Raw genomic sequence first — 17,847 nt, 5'->3', positions numbered from 1 at the left:
AAAGCTAGTCCTTTTCTTTGTTTCAATATATCTTTGGGTGGCAGAGATAGTCACTGATTAATTTTTTTTAGGTATTTAATTTACAACTTCATTGCTTCTACTTGCAAGTCATTCTCTTCCTTAAAGATGCTAGCTTGGGAGTGGAGGACCATAATCTTCAGGCACTTAACTGGGCAGTTTTGAAAGGAGGAGGATGTAGGGCTCAGCCACATATTTACTGTTAGGAGGAGATTCAGCTGGGACCTACTACATACTGCAAGTAGATATTGCCCCCAGTTGTTTCTCTCTAAAATCTGAGGTATGCAAATGAAGTCCAGTTCCACTCATAACACTGCTCACCTTCTGCTGCAGGTGAGAGGGTGCAAGCAGGCAAAAGGCTGCTAAAGTAAACTTATAGCAGGTGTTGCTCATGGGAGCTGCTACCTTCTGATTACTGAACCAATTTTTGCTGTAGAAGTAATTCTGGAATTGCTGCAGGTAGATCTCACACCCATAGGAGCCTATGCTCATTGATACCTGTCACTGCACTTCAGCTGAGCTTTACAAGCCCAACAGGATTCTTAACATTGCAATTATAAATCTTTTGCTAGCATTTTCTGCCTGCCCAGTGATTACAGAACACTTTATGAACCAAGCTTACAATTCTGTATTTTTAAGGGAACAGAGCACAGTAAACCTCTGCAACAAAATACCAATGTAGTTCATATCCTGAGTCCTGGTCCTGAACTTCCCTTTCTTTCCTTTTAAATTCTCTTTCTTCCCCAACCCATTTCTTACAGCAAGAAGAACCACATTTTCTGTGCAGAAGTTTATTAACTCACAGACAGACCAGTGACTTCTAGTATGACTACTTCAGTTCCCAATTCCATATGGAGGTTGCCTGTCCAGTTTATATCAGCATGATCTCCCGGTCTCAGCTGTCTGTATTTGGTTTATGCCTCTTGGCTCTGCTGTTCTGCTGTTGGTGACTGTCTTCAGAGAATGCTTGGCTCTTTCCATACGTCCCAGATTCCTCTGGAAATTTCTGGCCCTCAGCCAGCACCTGCCGAATAGTCATGTTAATGCGGGAAGATTGCAAGTACTTGGCACAGACCTGCCAGTCCTCATCAGAGCTGTGCTCAATAACTGAGCCACCAGGAAGGTCTGAAGAAAGTGCTTGGTCCAGGCATGAAGGCAAAACTGTCCCTTCAAGGTTGGGGAGGACCCGGGGTACAGCATGGTACAGCAGGCGGCTGAAGCCAGACATCACCATGATATCTCCGCTGTGCATAAACATCGCTGTTGGGGCTTCTTCCCGCTTCAGGCCCCCAAGCAAAAATATTGAGGATTGCCCAAAACTAGAGATGGTATGAGCGAGGGAGAGAAAAGAGAAAATAAATGATTATATGTACAGTAAAGAAGTACTAGCAGCTAAAGCCCTTTATGAAAAATAATATAATCTAGAACGAGATAACCAGATGGAATCCTAGCAACAACTTTACAATGAGAACATGGAATATAAGACTAAGAGGAGGCCTAGTTCAAGGTATGAATAGTGTAAGCAGTTGCCTCACCAGGGTTGAAGCTCTGCTCAGGTATTTCATCTTTGCCTGATAGTACCCAATTGCCACTCTGCTGCTTTAGAACAGAATTGTGCTCTGTGCAAAAAGCTCTTCCACTCCAGATGCCACATCCATGCTGTTTAAGCAGTCTTCAAAGAAAAAATTATGCCCTTGAGCTACAGCCTCCTACTATTCAAATCTTCAGAGAGCAAACATTATATATCCAATTAACCAACTACACCATACCAACTTCCTATAACCATATGCAACCAGAGGAAATAAAAAAGCCAGCAATCCTTCCACAACACTTTCCTTGACTCACCTGAATGATAAAAGGGGCCGAGAATGGTCTAGTTCAGACTCATCTACGTGAATTCCCAGTGAAGAGTCAAAATGATAGTAGTTCAAGATTCCTGCTTGGGCTTGGAAACCTCGGAACCCACAGGCTGCGGCCACTTGTTCCGACAGGAATGCAAGGTCTGAGGGGAAAGGAGTGTGGTGATTTGCTGAGTACTTCTGGAGGAAGGAAAGTGGAAAGAAAAAACAAACCACACCCAGAACATCAGAGCAGCAAATACAACTGGAAGCAAACATTGAATGAGAACTCTAGATTGGCTGATAGTCATGGAGAAGGACTGGAAAATGACTACAACGTAGGCAGAACCACAGCAAGTTTATCTCTTGTCATTTAATTTTGGGCCTACACCAAGACTGCCAGGGAGTTAAAAATTGTATCTGTATGGCAAATTTGAACTCAGTAAGGTTAGTACCAACATCCTGAGGATCTAGTTAGTCACTGCCTAAAGCCACCAATGGATAGGCAGTTCTGTATTTCATCAACAGAGCTCTGAAACAAGCATCTTTGTTCCTTGAAGAATAAGGCAAACTGGAATAATTGCAAACCTACCTTTTCTGTCTTGTGTAAGTAATTCTGAGAGGGCTGGAAGGGAATAGCCAAGTTTTTATTAAGGCCACCCAACAATAGGCTGACCTGGTAAATATAAGGCTGCAAGCAGATTTATCAGCATATTGCAGGTACTGGACCAAGACTGCATATTCACTCTGCCATCCTTTCTCAGCCTCTATCGGGCTCAGTCTCATGAAAGTTTAATTTTGGTCAAGAGCCCCAAATTAGCTGTTGGTTGGTGAGACTGTACTATCCTGGCTTACTCTTAAGTTCAAAATCACATCAGCAGCAGTCTCCTCCTGCTCTCACTCGCCCCTCCAAAGAGGGGGTTTCTCATAAATAGCTGTCTCCAAGCTCTCAGGGTCATTCTCCCCTTAACAGCCGGATAAAACAGGTCTAGAGCCAAGTACGTGCTACCACACTACTATTCAAAGGAAGGAATGCAGCAATGAACTTTTGCTGTAAAACCCTTCACAGTAAGCTAACACAGATAAAAACGTTCTTACAAGCGTGGTTCGTTGATGCCTTTCCTCAAGGCTGTTTTGTACAATTGTAAGCATTTTATGGCATGATACCCTCCTGTTTGAGAAGAGAAGAATTTCATTTCAATACCTTAGTATCCCAATTATAATGGTACCCAAGGGTCACCCAGCGCAGCTTCTCCAGTAAGCTTCTGGGCTCCCGTTTACTGGAACCTTTCCTTCTGCAAAGACAAAACGAAAAGAAATCGGCTATGTGTTAATTTCTGAGTGGTTTTCTGGTAGTGCAGCACCCATGACAACCTATTAAAACCATCACTGCTTAACTTTTATTTTCAGTGCCACTACATTTTTCCTCTACAAGACTCTGAAAATTCAGTTCATGCACTTTGTGCAAACTATAGGGTCTGCTGCCAACTGCTGTCAGGCAGGAGGAGCCCTGCTATGGCCTGTGGAAAAGGTATATTGCTGTATCAAATCAGATGGAAACATGCTAGTGCCACATAAAAAGAGGAGGGTACACATCTATCTTCTAAGAATTTCAGCTTCTTTTCTCAAGTTATGTGTTACGATAAAGAAAGAAAAAAAAAAAGGAAGTGCACTCAGAACATCATGAGAAATAGTAGCATCAGATGGTTTGTTCTCATTTATAGCCTCATTACTTCAGTAAGACATGCTCTGTTACAAACCAGGTTTCATATTTGTGCTGCCATGGTCAAGCCTCAGCCAAGAATCTGCATTTAATGTGCATTTCTACCTGAATTTCTACAACTTTTTTCTGCCCTTCGCTTATACCATACTGATAGCTCCTATGCTAAAGGAGGAACAGGAATAAAAGACCAGTTTCTTTACCTTTAGTACTTTTTCATAGCTCACTGATTATTGAAAGAAAGTAATTTTTTCAGTTTCCATCTTTGTCATAGAATAATAGTAGCTGCAATTACCATAATGCAGCAACACAGTAACTGTCAAATACATGCTGACTGGAACAACCTATGGCACCCACAAGCAGGCAACACAGCATTTAGACAAGGGAGAGCCCATAGCTCATTCCTCTGTATCTTTGAGCTGACAAATTTAATGTTCATAACTAAGCATTTTTAGCATGTGCCTTTTGAAAGTGCCCTTTTTCTTTCACTACAGTGCTGGAGTGTTGGCATAACAGTAGGAGCCCTAACATGCTCAGTAGGGCCTTAGTCCCAGAACTTAATTTTGTGTGTGATTTCACATGTGAGTGCTAAGGAGAGGAAAGTCTGAGTGCATCTGGAAACAATGAGTTCCTAGAGCTGTAGCAGCAGGTTCTCCTACGAGAAAAACACAGAAAAATTCTGGTACAACTATACTAGAAAGAGAACAAGACTGAACAGCAGGGGTACTTTGGTCTGAAGCTTCCTTTATTCACTGGTACATTACTGCATCTGTAAAATCCCCCCAGCCTTTTCATTATACTCAAGGATATGCTTTTAATTGTCCCCAGCACTAAAGAAAAATCCCCAAACTCCTCTTTGTGAAGACAGCATAGCACATCACACATTTCTAGGAACTGTATAGACTTTGTGATACCTACATCCTGAAAAGAGCAGATGAGCCACAATGCAAGCATATTTATGCATCTTCCTGATGGCTTTAAGAAGTATGACAGTTTTGTCAAACCTTGGAAGCAGATCTCTTTTTAGCTAAGCACTCGTTTCTGGCCTCCCTGAAAGGCGCTCAGGCAAGTTGGCTAGTTTGATCCATTGTCTCCCAAGTAAAAGCACAAATGCAGCAGTCTGCTCACTTGAAGACTTAGACAAGTGCTTAATAAAACTGCCAGTGTTTCTGCCAGCCATCACTCTTCTAAACACTGTTTTCAGCTGCAAATTAACCTCTACTCCAATAATTCTCTGTGTGCACAGGAGGGACTGGTGAGAAACAACTGTCAAGGTGGAACAGTGCCCCACTTTTTCCAGCTGTAGGGCACAATACTTTCAAAGAACAATTTTGTCATGCTTGATTGAACACAAATAAGGTCTGAATTTCTGTTACTAATTCTGACTGAGCCTGGAAAACACAACGGGGGGCATAACTTCTATGTAGAAATATTTAGAAGTAGAAATCTTGCTTTTGCTGTTCCATATCTTGTAGATGTCACGAGTGTTTTTGAAGAAAAATCTCAAGCATCTCCATTTTACTATGAAACTGAGGTGGAAGATGAGAGTTGTAGGAAACTCTGGTCTCTCCATTACAACAACTGTTAGGAAAAATGAGCAGTGAAATTGACAAGGTAATGACAAATACCCAAAGAGCTAAAAGATTGTGTATTGCAAAGAGCATCTATCTTGTATGCATTTTAACAGGTGACTTCCATTAAAAAAAAAAAAAAAAGTCTTCAAAACTTTCTGTTTGAATTCAAAATTTGGACAAATTCTTCATTAACTTTCAAATCAGTTAGAGGAAAGGCAGCTATGTCTGCCACAGACCTCTGAACCTGTTGGAATCTTCAAAAGTAAACAGGATTGCCATTACAATGGTACATTTAATCACCATCTCAGACTGAATAAAAAAACCAAAAAAACAAAACAAAAAACCCACAAACCAACCAACCCCACCAAACCAAACAAAGACTCTGGAAAACAAACCCACAGGAACTATCTGGCTTAAGAAGCAAGTTACAGTATACTAGGTCTGACACCCGACTGGGAAGAAGAGCTAGCATGAGTAGGGTATTTGGAAAGATCTCTTTTGCCTTAGGAAAACTGAGGACCATAGGGCCTCATGGTTCCACTTGCAGCTGAGCTTAGGAAGCTTCCAAGCACCATGATACTAGCCAGGGTCACTATTTTACATCTGACTGATGGCTATGGAATAATTTGCTATGCAAAATCCCATTGAGAGTGTGAAAGCAGAGAGTAACAAGGATGCACATCAAGCCTTCAGAAATACAACTTTAACTTGGCATGTCTGACACCATCTGCATACTTCCACCTTGTACACAATCTTTTCCAGCTTCCCTCTTTCTGCTCATTTTTCTTAGACCTTATCAGAGCTGAGACCTTCTGGCCAAAGGTTATTGTGGACTTACTTCAGCTGCTCCTTGCTCTGTCCCCACAGGTCAGTGGTTTTCTCAGGAGCCATGTGCAGGTCCAGGTTGCAGACATTGGGTTTCTGGGGGTAGAGCTTGAGACACTGTTTCACCCAGTGCCGCTGGCAGCCCGGGAGGAAAGGGTTTAGAATGAAAATAAATCCTGATCACAGAGGAAAAAAGGGATAGGGGAGAAAGTATGATTAGGCCTTTCTCTGTTTTTGTTTGTTTGTTTGTTTTTCTTCTAGAACTAGAGCAAAGGACAGGGATTGGTGGCATAAAAAACACCTCAGATATAAAACCACTGCTGATGAAATCTAATAACAGGTCAAAATAATTAAGTTAAAATTTGTTGGGTTTTTTCAGTGCAAACAAATGGTAGTGACAAGGTAGGAAGCAGGGAGGGAAGCCAATGCTGGTCCAAATGAAAAAAATTACAATAAAGGAAGTATCTCTGTAAAGCACATGGGACAATAGTTTCAAACTAGAGAAGAGTAGATTTAGACTAGATGTTAGGAACATGTTCTTTACCTTGAGAGTGCTGGAGCACTGGTATGGGTTGCCCAGGGAGGTGGTTGAGGCCACATCCCTGGAGATATTCAAGGTGAGGCTAGACAGGGCTCTGGGCAACTGAGGATGCCCCTGCTTACTGCAGAGGGGGTTGAACTAGATGGCCTTTGGAGGTTACTTCCAACCCAAACCATTCTATGATTACAGGAAGATAAAGCAGTAAGACCTTGGAAAACCAATTGCTTTGAAATATAGTTGATCTTCAAATGTTTCAGCAAAATTCTTCTCTTGAACCCTGCAAAATTTAAGTAATTCTGGCCTAGTTTTTCTAGACTTCAAACTAACCTTGTTGCTGCCTGTGAACCTGTACCATCTTCTTATTGTTATGTAGTGTCATGAACTGCAGAGAGCACTTCGCAGGATGAGCAAATCTCTAGTATTGTAACTGTCCTCTCTTTTGCTTCATGCTTATTTTCAGGTAAGTCTCATTGTATCCATCTTTTTGGTATAGCAATACTCTGATGGGATGAAAGTCAAATTATATCCCAAGCTGCCTGTTGCTGACTGCAAATACTTTGCAGCCATTGTTAATTAACAAAAAATAAACACGTAGCTAGTCTACACTCACTCAGCCAGGCACCTCAGAAAGAGTTCAAGCAAGAATTCAGGTAAGAGGGTTAGCAGAGATACAATGGATTGATTTGGTCTCTATCTTAATGGACAAGAGTCCTTGACATAAGAGCCTCCATCACCAGGAGTGCTAGCAGGTTTCTTCACTGTAATTTCCTCCCTAGGCCAGGGCCAGCCATCAGTTATTGATGAGTAAGTCTCTGTCAGGAATATGCTGCTAATCTGTACTGTACCTACTTGGAGAACAAGGCACTCAAAGACTGTCAATTCAGTAAGACTCATCAAGACAAAATTTACTTACAACAAGAGATAAGGGCATAGGAGGAACAAAGGAAAAGGAGGTTTTGAGGTTTTACCCTACTGTGTCTTTTTGAACTTCTCAGTCACACGAAGTCAAATACAGACAAAAATAGATGAAAAAGGAAGAAGCAAGGCTAGAAATGTCAGTAGGATACAAGCTTGCCTTGTGGCCTTATAGAAGTGGTGATAAAAGCACATAAAATGCTTCCTGCCAGCATATCTCACAGACCTCACAAGACTAAATTAACTAGTTAGAAAGAGCCTTCAGTGTGCTAATAACACACTGTCATTCTTTTCCCTCCATTCCCTGCTCCTTCAGAGTATGGCAGCCTTCCGATAGGTTTGCTTACAGGAAGTTTCTTTGCCAGAAGCATTAACTGTACTTTCTTTTGGCCTCTGCATAGAACATAATGATAATATTGCCCTTCCTGTCTACAGCTTTTGATGTGGGATTCTGAAAGCATTTGACTACATTCATGAAATTATGCTCTACTGTGTATGTTTTATTTCTAGGTATTAACGAAGGAATTGAAGGCTGTACACACAGAACTGAGAACCAGAATCCAAATTTTATGATTCTTGCATCAGAAGCTCAGAACATGCTTATGTGTCTCCAAACCTTTTACAGTGTGCTCCTAAGAAAACCAGATCAGTCTAGATTTACAAAAGTGAGAACAACTAAAATGTGAATTACTGCTTTGTTTCTGATGTCAAGAAAGACAGAAAACCTTGAATTTCTAAGAGTTGCAGAGTTTTGCTATAAAATTCTACACTAACTTTCAAGACAAACAGTTCCTGGGAGGACCAATAGTGCTATTCAGTGACCTTCCACACATGGGAGGAAGAAGAGTGAGAAATGTATTTCTGTAGCAATCTTTATGAGCTAAATAAAGAATGCCACTGACAAGCACAATTGAACCTCTTGGTTTAGACAGAGTTGGTCTGAGTGGAATGGTCAAAAGTCAAATTCTTTGGTGATCTGTATACTAAAGGAATCTGTCTTGAGGAAGAAGATGCAGTTCTCTCACTGCAGAAAAATCTTGCAGCACACTAGGAATTAATTTATAGCGATGGAAAGTGATCCCCCTGCTGCAATGTAATTTCTGGGAAAGACGTTTAGACAGACATCAAATGACAAGTCAGACCAAGCAAGGGCAGCTCTAATATGACAGGTAAATGGAATAAAAAAACTCAACCCAACCAAACAAAAAGAGAGTTCTGTTGAAGCCTTTCTGCTGAAGTTATTCAGTTCCCCCTGTATTAACCATACCAGCTGGCTAGTGTGGCTGCCTCAGTTATAGAAATAGGCTGCCTTTATGCAACCCAGAATGACATTGACTGCAGTCCCAATGAACTAAAAGAAATGTGAGGGGGAAAAAAATTAATCTATCAGTTAATCAATTACACAAAAATCCTTGAAATAAGGAAGAACTGAGAACTACACACTCATCAGCCTTACTAACGCCCCTGGCAAGATTATGGAGCAAACTTTAATGACAGCCATTTCCAGACACAAGCTGGTTGAGAACACACAGCATGGATTTACTGAAGGGAAATTTTGTCAAATCAACCTCACTGGCTGCTACACTCAGATGCCAGAGAGTGGGGAATACTGTTTACCTTGGCTTTAGCAAAGTTTTCCAGTCTGTCTCCATCAGCATCGTGGCCAAACTGGGGGCTCATGGATTACATGAATAAACTAAAAGAATGAGCAAATGCTGGCTGGGCCACCAGGCTTAAAGAATAGTGATTTGATGGTTCAGTCTAACCAGTGGCTGTTGTGAACTGCATTCTTCAGTTTAATACTGGGACCAAGGCTGGTAACTATATCTACATCAACAACCTGGCTAACAGGACATTCCCTTTCATTACACTTAGAGATAATACTATCTTGGGACAGCAGTTGGTACGCTGGATACTACTACTGCTACCGCTGGGACAACACCATGCAACAGCACAGCCTGAGGGCAAGGAGCAGCTCTAAATCAAAGGACCAGGGGTAGATGAGTCTGTAGCGCACCCTTGCGGCAATAAAGGCTGATTACACACTGGCCTCTATCAGTAACAGCTACCTAAAGGGGCAACACAGGGAAGGTGGAGCCAGAGTCTTCTCACAGGTGCACAGCACGACTGTAAGAGGCGAGAGTCACACATTACAGCAAGGCAAATTTTGATTAGATGGAAAGTGGGAAAAAAATTTAAAAAGATTACAAAAAAAAAACCTGTAGCCAAACAGTGGAACATGGGGACAGAGAAGGTGTCTAAACTCTAAGCACATGGAGGAAAAAATTATCAGGAGTAGTCCATATGGATTCACACACATAGGGAAATGATGCTTGACCAATCTAAAAGCCTTCTGTCATGGTGTGACCAGCTGGGTAGATGAAGGGAGAGCAGCAGATGTTTACTACCTCGACTTCAGCAAGTTTTTGACACCCTCCCGTAACATACTCACACATCAGCTTAGGAAGCGTGGGCTAGATGAGTGAACAGTGAGATGGACTGAGAACTGGATGAATGATAGAGCTCAGAGGGTTGTGATCAATGGTGTGGGGTCTAGTATTGTGTCCAGTTCTGCAGTCTGCACTTCAAGATGGACAGGGAACTACTGAAGAGAGTCCCACAGAGGGCCACAAAGATGACTGGGGGACTGGAGCATCTCACTTACAAGGAGAGGCTGAGACACCTGGAGATCTTTAGCCTGGAAAAGAGAAGACTGAGAGGGGATCTTATCAATGCATATCAGTATCTAAAAGGGTGGAGATCATGAAGGATGGGGCTGGGCACCTCACAGTAGTGGGAAGTGATAGAAGTGATAGGACAAGGGGCAACAGGTTGTTTTTAATTTTTCTTCAAATCAGAATTACCTACCTGGATATCCCTTGAGGCCATAGGCTTTCCACTGGCTAACTGGCTGTAATCCTGCTCTGTAGGCATCTTGATCACTGACTGAAGAAACACTGAGCTGTGATCTGAACACCTGGTACAAGAAAATGGATCTGGTTAAAAAAACAAATAAATGCCCAAACAACAAAACCAAACCAAACCAGATCCCCACACTCCCAAAATGAAGAAATACTAAATTATCCAAAAAGAGCCCCTGTAAGGAAGAGTGCTACCGTACTCCAAGGCAAGTCTTACAGAAATGCCAACTGGATCACACAACTACTGTCTAAGTAGCTGTGACCAGAACAGGGCATGCTGCTAACAGAGCCACCATGTACTCAACACATGAATCAAAGAGAACCTACAGTTTTCACGGTACCTGAGGATCAGATGTTCTCCATTCATAAACAAAACCCCAAACGACTTATACCAATGAGAAAACAATTTTACACAGAACAGCCTTATCATTAGAATACATTCCGGTCATTATCAGCATCCACTAGAAAGCAATAATTGGTACCCCTAACACTTTATACTGTTGTAGAATGTTCCAAATAACAAGTTGGTCATGATTCCATAGGGCAGATGCCTATTCTTATCTGTAATTTAGAGGAGAAGTACAATGATGAAGTGGCCAAAGTTGTGTGATGTGAAGTACTGCTGAAACCCTGTAAATTCTGAATAAAACATCGCCACACTCTGCTTTTCAACAGCAGGGTCAACAACTCAAGGCTTAGCAAGATGTATTGACCTGATAGACTCTCTTGGGTCGCAACAATGTTTGTATTTAAGCTGCAATAAGCAACACTTGCTGAAAAAATCTCAAACTTACCCACTGTGTTCCCATCCCTTCTTTTGGGACTGAGAAACACCTTAGAGAGGGCAGGGTAGAGGAAGGTTCCCCAGTCCAGCTCTCCATGTGATTGTGCAAAAGCACAGGCTCAAAAAGGGAAAGAGCTGGCCAGGTATTGTGGGAGTAAGCAGGTAGAGACAGAAAAGACTTTATAATAATTTAAAGTGCTTATGAAATTAAGACCTTTGCACACAGACTCTGTGTAAATAAAGTCTCTTTGCAGGTTAACAGCTCTGGTTAATGTCTTCTAAGCAATAGGGTCTAAATTACGTACACAGAATTTGTAAGAAAACTCTACTACAGGGCAGAAGCTTCTGGCAACGTGCTCAGTTTTACCAATTTTTCAGCTTTCTGCCAAAGCAGCTCTGTGACTGCTACCTTTGAAGAATTTAGTTCACAGTCCTGTCTGCAGAACGTCCCCAGGAAGGCTCTTCCTTCAATTAAGTCTCTGCTACTTTTCTGCTGTCTCAAACTGCTTCCCAACCAGCTGCTGCCAGGGCTCCCGGAGAACAGAAGCTGTTTCTGCACTGAAGAATTACAAGTGCTGAATCAGTTAAATAAGCCTGGTAGCAGGGCAGCTGGGGTATGTCACACTTCACTGAAGAGCTCAATCACTTGAAGCACTTTTCTCAGAGAAAAGCGACAATTCTGAGCCAATCTGCCTGGCCTGCGGTTCTTAAAGAGAAAAGCCAGATGTTTTCCACCTGGGAGAAAGCTTTCACCAGGAAACCATCAACTGATCTTAGAAGGTAACAGGCATAAAAAGAATGCTATGAAGAGGAGACAGATACTTGTGATGCTTTCAAGTACTTCAGATTTCCCAGAAGAGCTGTAATGTTGCAATCCTGTATTTGATAAAAGACTGCTTTGATGCTCAAGAAAGGATAAAATGTTAACAACTACCTTGTTTAATGCTAACACCTTGAACAATGTCATATGGGTCTGGTTTTGTGTCTGTTAATATCAAAATTCTAGTCTGAAGAGCCACGAGAAAATATATTCTAACAGAACACTAAAAAGAAAAGCAAGCATTCGAATATGGAAAATTAGGCAAAGTTTCATTTTAACTATATTCCCTACTCTCTTCTTCCATATAAGCTCATACATAGAAAATCCCTGGTTAACAACATCCACTATCCCTTTGGGAGGTGACAAAACAGAAGATGAGTTTGAAGGATCACTTCTCCATCACTCAAGACATGGTACGTTACTAATTATGACAGCTACCACCTTCAGATGTGCTCCCGACATCATGCCCCAGTTTAGTGCAGTGCTTAGACGTGCCCTGATGCCAAATGTTTATTATATGCGAGTAAGGAAGATAAAACTTCACCAAGGGGGAGGCAGCAAGAACCCTGGGCACACACTGCACAGCAGGGAGCTGATCTCAGCTCTTACTCGAGCTCACTCAAGTAGTTCAGCGCCAAGACAAGGATTAGTAGAGCCAGGAAACAGCATCAGCTTCAGAAGTGAAACTTTTTTTTTCACCACCCAGGTGTTCCCTCGCTCCCAGTAACACGCGGTTCTAGCAGAAGCTTTGGAGATCCCTTGCTACCGTGTAGGGCCCCAACTGAACGTTGTAAACCTAAGCAAAAAGTGGTAAATCTGTGAATAAGGGACACGCTGGCCAAGGGCAGCTGGGATAGCGCCTGTGCCCTGGAGCACAGTCCCGTAAGCCCATGGCAGCAGGCCCAAAGGGACCCTAGGCAAGCCTGCTTCTAGGTGCTGCGGGCAGAGGGGCGCGGGGCCCGCAAACCCGCACGCCTCTGCTTCACTGCCGCACGACGAGTTTTTAACGCCATTGGGACCCAGAAGAGGCTCAGCGTTGGAGAGCAGCACCTTCTAGCTAGTAACAGAACGGCGTTAGAGACTTGACATTAAGCACAAGGGGAGAGAACAGGTTGCATCAACGCTACTACAGCACCACTCAAAGCGCAGGGCAAGCCCGGAGCGCGCCGCCCGCTGCGCCCAGCCCCTTGCCGAGAACAGGAGAAAGTCAGCATTACCTGACCCCCCGGCACGGAGAAGTCCACCACACCCCGCAAATCCGACACATCGCGTTGCCGGTAGAAGCGAAAAAGCCGGCGGAAGGCGTCCTCCCCGCCCTCTCGGGTCAGGGCCGCCGCCGCCATCTTGGCCAGGCCGCGGCGAGCGGCGCTGCGCAGTGCCGGGGCGGGGCCGGCCGCCCCGTTTCCCGCTGCAGCTTTCAAGATGGCAGTCCCTAGCGCGGTGCGGGCGGTGGGGCGCGGCTCAAGGAAGATCTTTGACATCTTCGTGGCTGAGGTTCCGTGGACGGTGTCGAGCAGTAAGTCTGCGCTGTCCTCCTCTTCCCTTCCCCGGCTGACGGGGACTGGGCAGCGCGGGAGGAGGCGGCCCCGCCGCATGTGATGGCACAGGCCGCGGAAACAGGGTCACGGCAGTGGCGGCTGCGCGGGGGTGCCGCAGCCCTCTTAACGAAGTGTGCGTTTCTCCCACAGAGGAGCTGAAGGAGTACTTTTCCCAGTTCGGGTCAGTACAGAGGTGCCAGCTGCCGTTTGTGAGTACCTGTTAATCCTCCAGGCCGCTGCTGTGTCTTCTCGATAAAACTAGGAAGAGCTGCCGGCTGGCTCTTGCCGGGTCCCGGCGGGGTGATCCTGTTGTTGGGGCTCGGACTGCTTTCTAGAAGCTTCTTCTTGTATTTTAGTCAGATTTTCAGTGCTCTTCACCCTTAGTTCCTTCTCCTAATGGGTGCCGCAGCTTGTCTGCGAGCTGCAGGCTTCACTGAAGCTTGGTGGTTTCCGTGGGCTTTGAAAGGGTTTTTAGAAAGCTTCTTGATGCTGCCACTTCTGAATAATTAACCCAAAACTTGAGCTTTTCTTCGTAGTGTTACTCTTTCTGACAATGAATAAGGTGTTTATGTGCCTGATCTCACTGGCCTAAAAAAAAAAAATCTAAAGGTTTGAGTATGAATTTAGAGCCTTCTGTGAGTGTTCATACTCGATCCAGAGTGCAGAAGCTAACACATAAACGGCAGCCTCTTCAGGGTGTTCCCAAGCCTCTGGTTCATGCCTCTCCTCTTTAAGTTAGTTATCTTCTGAGGTCAGGGATAATATTACCAAGTATAGTTTCTAAAAGATGAAACAGTCAAAAGTGTTCCATTCCCACTCTGAGTTTCAAGCTATGGCTGGTGAGTAGAGGTTCTCATGCCTGTTTTATGTTTCTCCAGGTGAAGTACTGGTCTGTTAAATTAGCCTCAGCATATAGTGAACTTCAGTTGGTGAGCTGATGGGTTCTCTATCAGTTGAGGACTAGCTTGGAAATGGAGAGATAATTTGAAACAGTTCATTTCTGAACACTAAAGCTTAGATGTCTGCAAGCCATGCTTTGTGCCTCAGGCCCAGGACAGAATGCGTTGCTTCACTGAAAAGGCTGGCAGCTTCCCATAAACTTGCCTCTATTACAGATTAAAGCTGAACTGATCAGTGATTACTTTGTGAACATTCATTAATACTTAAAACTGCCAGAGGTATAAAAATCTGCCAGTGGTGTAAGACACGCTAATTAAGACATCACTGGAATATTGAAGCAAGGTGTTTGGAGGTGCTGCCAGTCATGCCTGCTGATCAGTGTGGTAGAGCTGCTGTGAACTCTGATGGGGATCATCTGGGATAAAAGGCACTTGGGTAGACCTGGCTTTTCTTCATTAGCTTCTATTTACTGGCAACTGTCAATTCCAACTGGCAAATTAGTCTTAAAAATAACTTTCCCTTTTTGTAATGCTGTTAGTGCTTGTCATCTTGAATTGCAGCCTGCTTTCCTAGTATTTTAAGAAGCTGCTTTATTGTGCTGAATGCCTTTGAAGTACTGTGGCAGGCTTATTTTTGAATCGGACAGACATTTAAATGTCAGTTCTGTTGTGCCTGGCTTAATAGTAGGTAACAACTGTAGTTTGAAATAACTGGCTGTGCATTATTCCAGTCTTCAACTGTAACTTAAAATCTTGATCTGTTTTATAATCGTTGGACTCAAACTGAGACAGGGATGCAGACCAGCCTCTGCTAGGCCCCCATGCACTATCAGTGCAAGTAAATGTCTTAAGAGTATGAAAAAGGCTTCTGAAACAGTAAGTGTGCCAATTCCTGATAATTTTTGAATCCTTAAATTGTTTATCGGTATAAAGATTTTAGCAGCCTATGTGTTTCCTACAGTAACTGGATTTTCTTTTTTGAACTGGTAACTAGGACAAAGATACAGGCTTTCACAAACGTTACTGTTGGATTAAATTCTCGACTCCACAAGATGTTCAGAATGTGTTTCAGAAGGACATCCACATACTTGAAGGCGCCAAGGTAATGTGTTGATTCCTTTAATAAAGTAACGAGTTGAGCTCTTTAATTCTGCCTTTGGTTGGACACTGTAACATCCCAATAGTGCCACCCTCATTCCAAATGTGATTAAGCATTTTGACACTTCCATGTGCTTTTAGTGTTTCTTAAATCATTAACACTTTGGTTCATTCCCCCGTCTCAACCCCACAGGTTAGGTTCTGAGAGCAAATGGATACCACATAGACCATATACCAGAGATCAAAGCTTCTTGCTATGCTAAGCTAAAGAACAGAAATGCAGCATAACTGTTCAGGAGCTGCCATGTAACAAATTACTTGTAGTACAGGTTTCTGTAGGTGGATTCCAGCATCTGATGTGGATGTTGGGTGGCAGGAGGAAGATGACATAGCATAAAGCTTAAGCTTTGAACTTTAGCCAAAATTCCTTTGTTTTTTCTTTCAGTTGTCATTTCATACAGGAAAAATCAGCTGCCTGCTTTTGTGTGTTTAAAGTAGCTCTTCAGTAAGCTTTAGTGTAGCTTCTTCCTTGCCATCTCCAACATTGTTAATAAAGGAAAAAATATGATCGTGTCAATCAGCGTCAGTGCATTAGTGAACGGTAGCAAGAGACTGTTCACCATAAGTTAAAAACCTTTGGTCAAGTACCCATAAAAATGTCTGTCATTAACTAATGTCAGAGCCAGACAACTGTCTAGTGTCACTGCCACAAACAGAGCAAAGAAACTGGCCATCCCACCACCTTCCAAACATTTAGTGTGCAGTGATGTTGACAGGTAAGGATAAAAGGACAGTGAGTCAATGGCTGCCCAAAGCCATTAATGAGTAACAGGCCTCATGTCAAAATCAGTAGAAAGTCACATTTAGTATGTTCACTAAATAGGGGCAAAATACTGAGGGGATTTTCTTGTAGAGTTACATGTGCTTCAGCTGACCTAGCTACTCAGACCTAGTACCGAATGAGACCATGAGCCACAAGCAGGCTGGTTTCTCGTTTTGAGACTTTCAGTGCTAGGAGATGGCTGGAGTAAAACGAATTGGCAAGAGACTTCAGGGATGCAGTGCGTTATTTGTGCTAAAGAATTTGGCTTGACACTGGTCATACTACTGCAGAAGCCTTCATTGGTTGTGGTTTTCAGTACCTATTGTTAAGAAGAGCGGACCTGTGAGTTACAGCTGTGGTGAAAATAATGGAGTGGTTCGACAACTTCAGTCTTAAAATTATGACAAGCCAGGCAATAGGCTGAAGGTCCCTCAAATTGGGCTGAAGATATCTAGGATGTTACCTGTATTCAAGTATCAAAACATTTGTACTATAGATAGCATGAATGAGTGTTTAGCATCAACGTTGTGGAAATTATTTTGCTGCTTTTTTTATTCTTGAAGCTGTAAGACAGCCACCTTGTCTTTGATGCCCAGGCTTTGAGGACTGTACTCTCAAGAAGTACAAGAATTAAGTACAAGTGTTTTATATTGAAATAAAAAGCAGAAGGCAGACAGTATTTAGCTTTCTTAATTTCTTCAAAAATACAAGCTTCTCTAGAAGAAAAATATGAGCACTTCTCCCACTTTGTTCTAGGCTAGGTTTAGACAGTTACCTTCTTTTAGTTCCACTTGAAAGCACAAGCTTTTAAGATGCATTTTGCTGACACAACTAGCAATTGGTGTGCAAATGATAGTCAACTTTCCCTGGCAGGAGCTTAACGTGTGGGGTTATGGCTCATGATATGAACCCATTATAAACCCATCTTCTGCCTTCCATATCAATGTTTTAGAAGTCCAGAAGTGAAAAATACCAAACCTTCTTGCCTAACTAATTTGAATAATTTCCATTGTTTTCAGCTCACTCTCAAAAAGCAGTCTCAGAGAAGATACAGTCAAAGGAGGAATCCAAATGAGTGAGCAGTGGAAGGAGGCTTTATTTCACTACATGTAAAGAAACAAAAATAAAGATTGAGAAACTATGAATGTTTGTTTTAAAACCAAATACAGCTGTTTTCCCTCCTTGTTCAAACAAAAACTGTACAGCCACAGTAATGGAACACCAAATCAAACTCCCTAGCATCCGTTACAGCGTAAGACCATAATTATATACAGCAGGAAAGCTTTCAAGAGATGAAGTAAAGCTACCCACAAACACTAAAGCTGGAGGAAGGGGCTACATCCTTACCCCAAGATGCTGGGCAACAGGGAATCAAAGTCAGAGTACTTGCTAAAGAAAAATTCTCCTGTGAAATGTTTCAAAGTGGTCTCTCTTCCTCTACTCTCCAGGGGCAGCTGTCCTATGCAGAGCACTTTATGTGCGTATATACGTCCACACAAGAGTGGTGAACTGCTGTGTTACAATGCCGTCCCC

At 42.9% G+C, this 17,847-nt stretch overlaps 2 protein-coding genes across 2 annotated transcripts; one reads left to right on the top strand and one right to left on the bottom strand.

The window, feature by feature from the left end:
* Positions 1-587: 587 nt before the first annotated feature.
* Positions 588-13,299, bottom strand: ALKBH1 (alkB homolog 1, histone H2A dioxygenase). The gene is made up of 6 exons (XM_054400296.1): positions 13,174-13,299; positions 10,300-10,408; positions 5,989-6,151; positions 3,061-3,151; positions 1,864-2,057; positions 588-1,337 (listed from the first exon to the last, which is right to left on the bottom strand). Exons 1-6 carry the CDS (start codon positions 13,297-13,299, stop codon positions 914-916), a joined length of 1,107 nt encoding a protein of 368 aa, XP_054256271.1. The 3' UTR covers positions 588-913.
* Positions 13,300-13,359: 60 nt separating this feature from the next.
* On the top strand, positions 13,360-17,394 carry SLIRP (SRA stem-loop interacting RNA binding protein). The gene is made up of 4 exons (XM_054380660.1): positions 13,360-13,472; positions 13,645-13,703; positions 15,388-15,495; positions 17,334-17,394. Exons 1-4 carry the CDS (start codon positions 13,379-13,381, stop codon positions 17,391-17,393), a joined length of 321 nt encoding a protein of 106 aa, XP_054236635.1. The 5' UTR covers positions 13,360-13,378; the 3' UTR covers position 17,394.
* The last annotated feature ends 453 nt before the right edge of the window (positions 17,395-17,847 follow it).

This window comes from Indicator indicator, chromosome 4, assembly GCF_027791375.1.
Source record: "Indicator indicator isolate 239-I01 chromosome 4, UM_Iind_1.1, whole genome shotgun sequence".
Classification (NCBI taxonomy): domain Eukaryota; kingdom Metazoa; phylum Chordata; class Aves; order Piciformes; family Indicatoridae; genus Indicator; species Indicator indicator.
The sequence above is the reverse complement of the archived record's forward strand: the minus strand, read 5'-3'. Positions and strand labels throughout refer to the sequence as shown.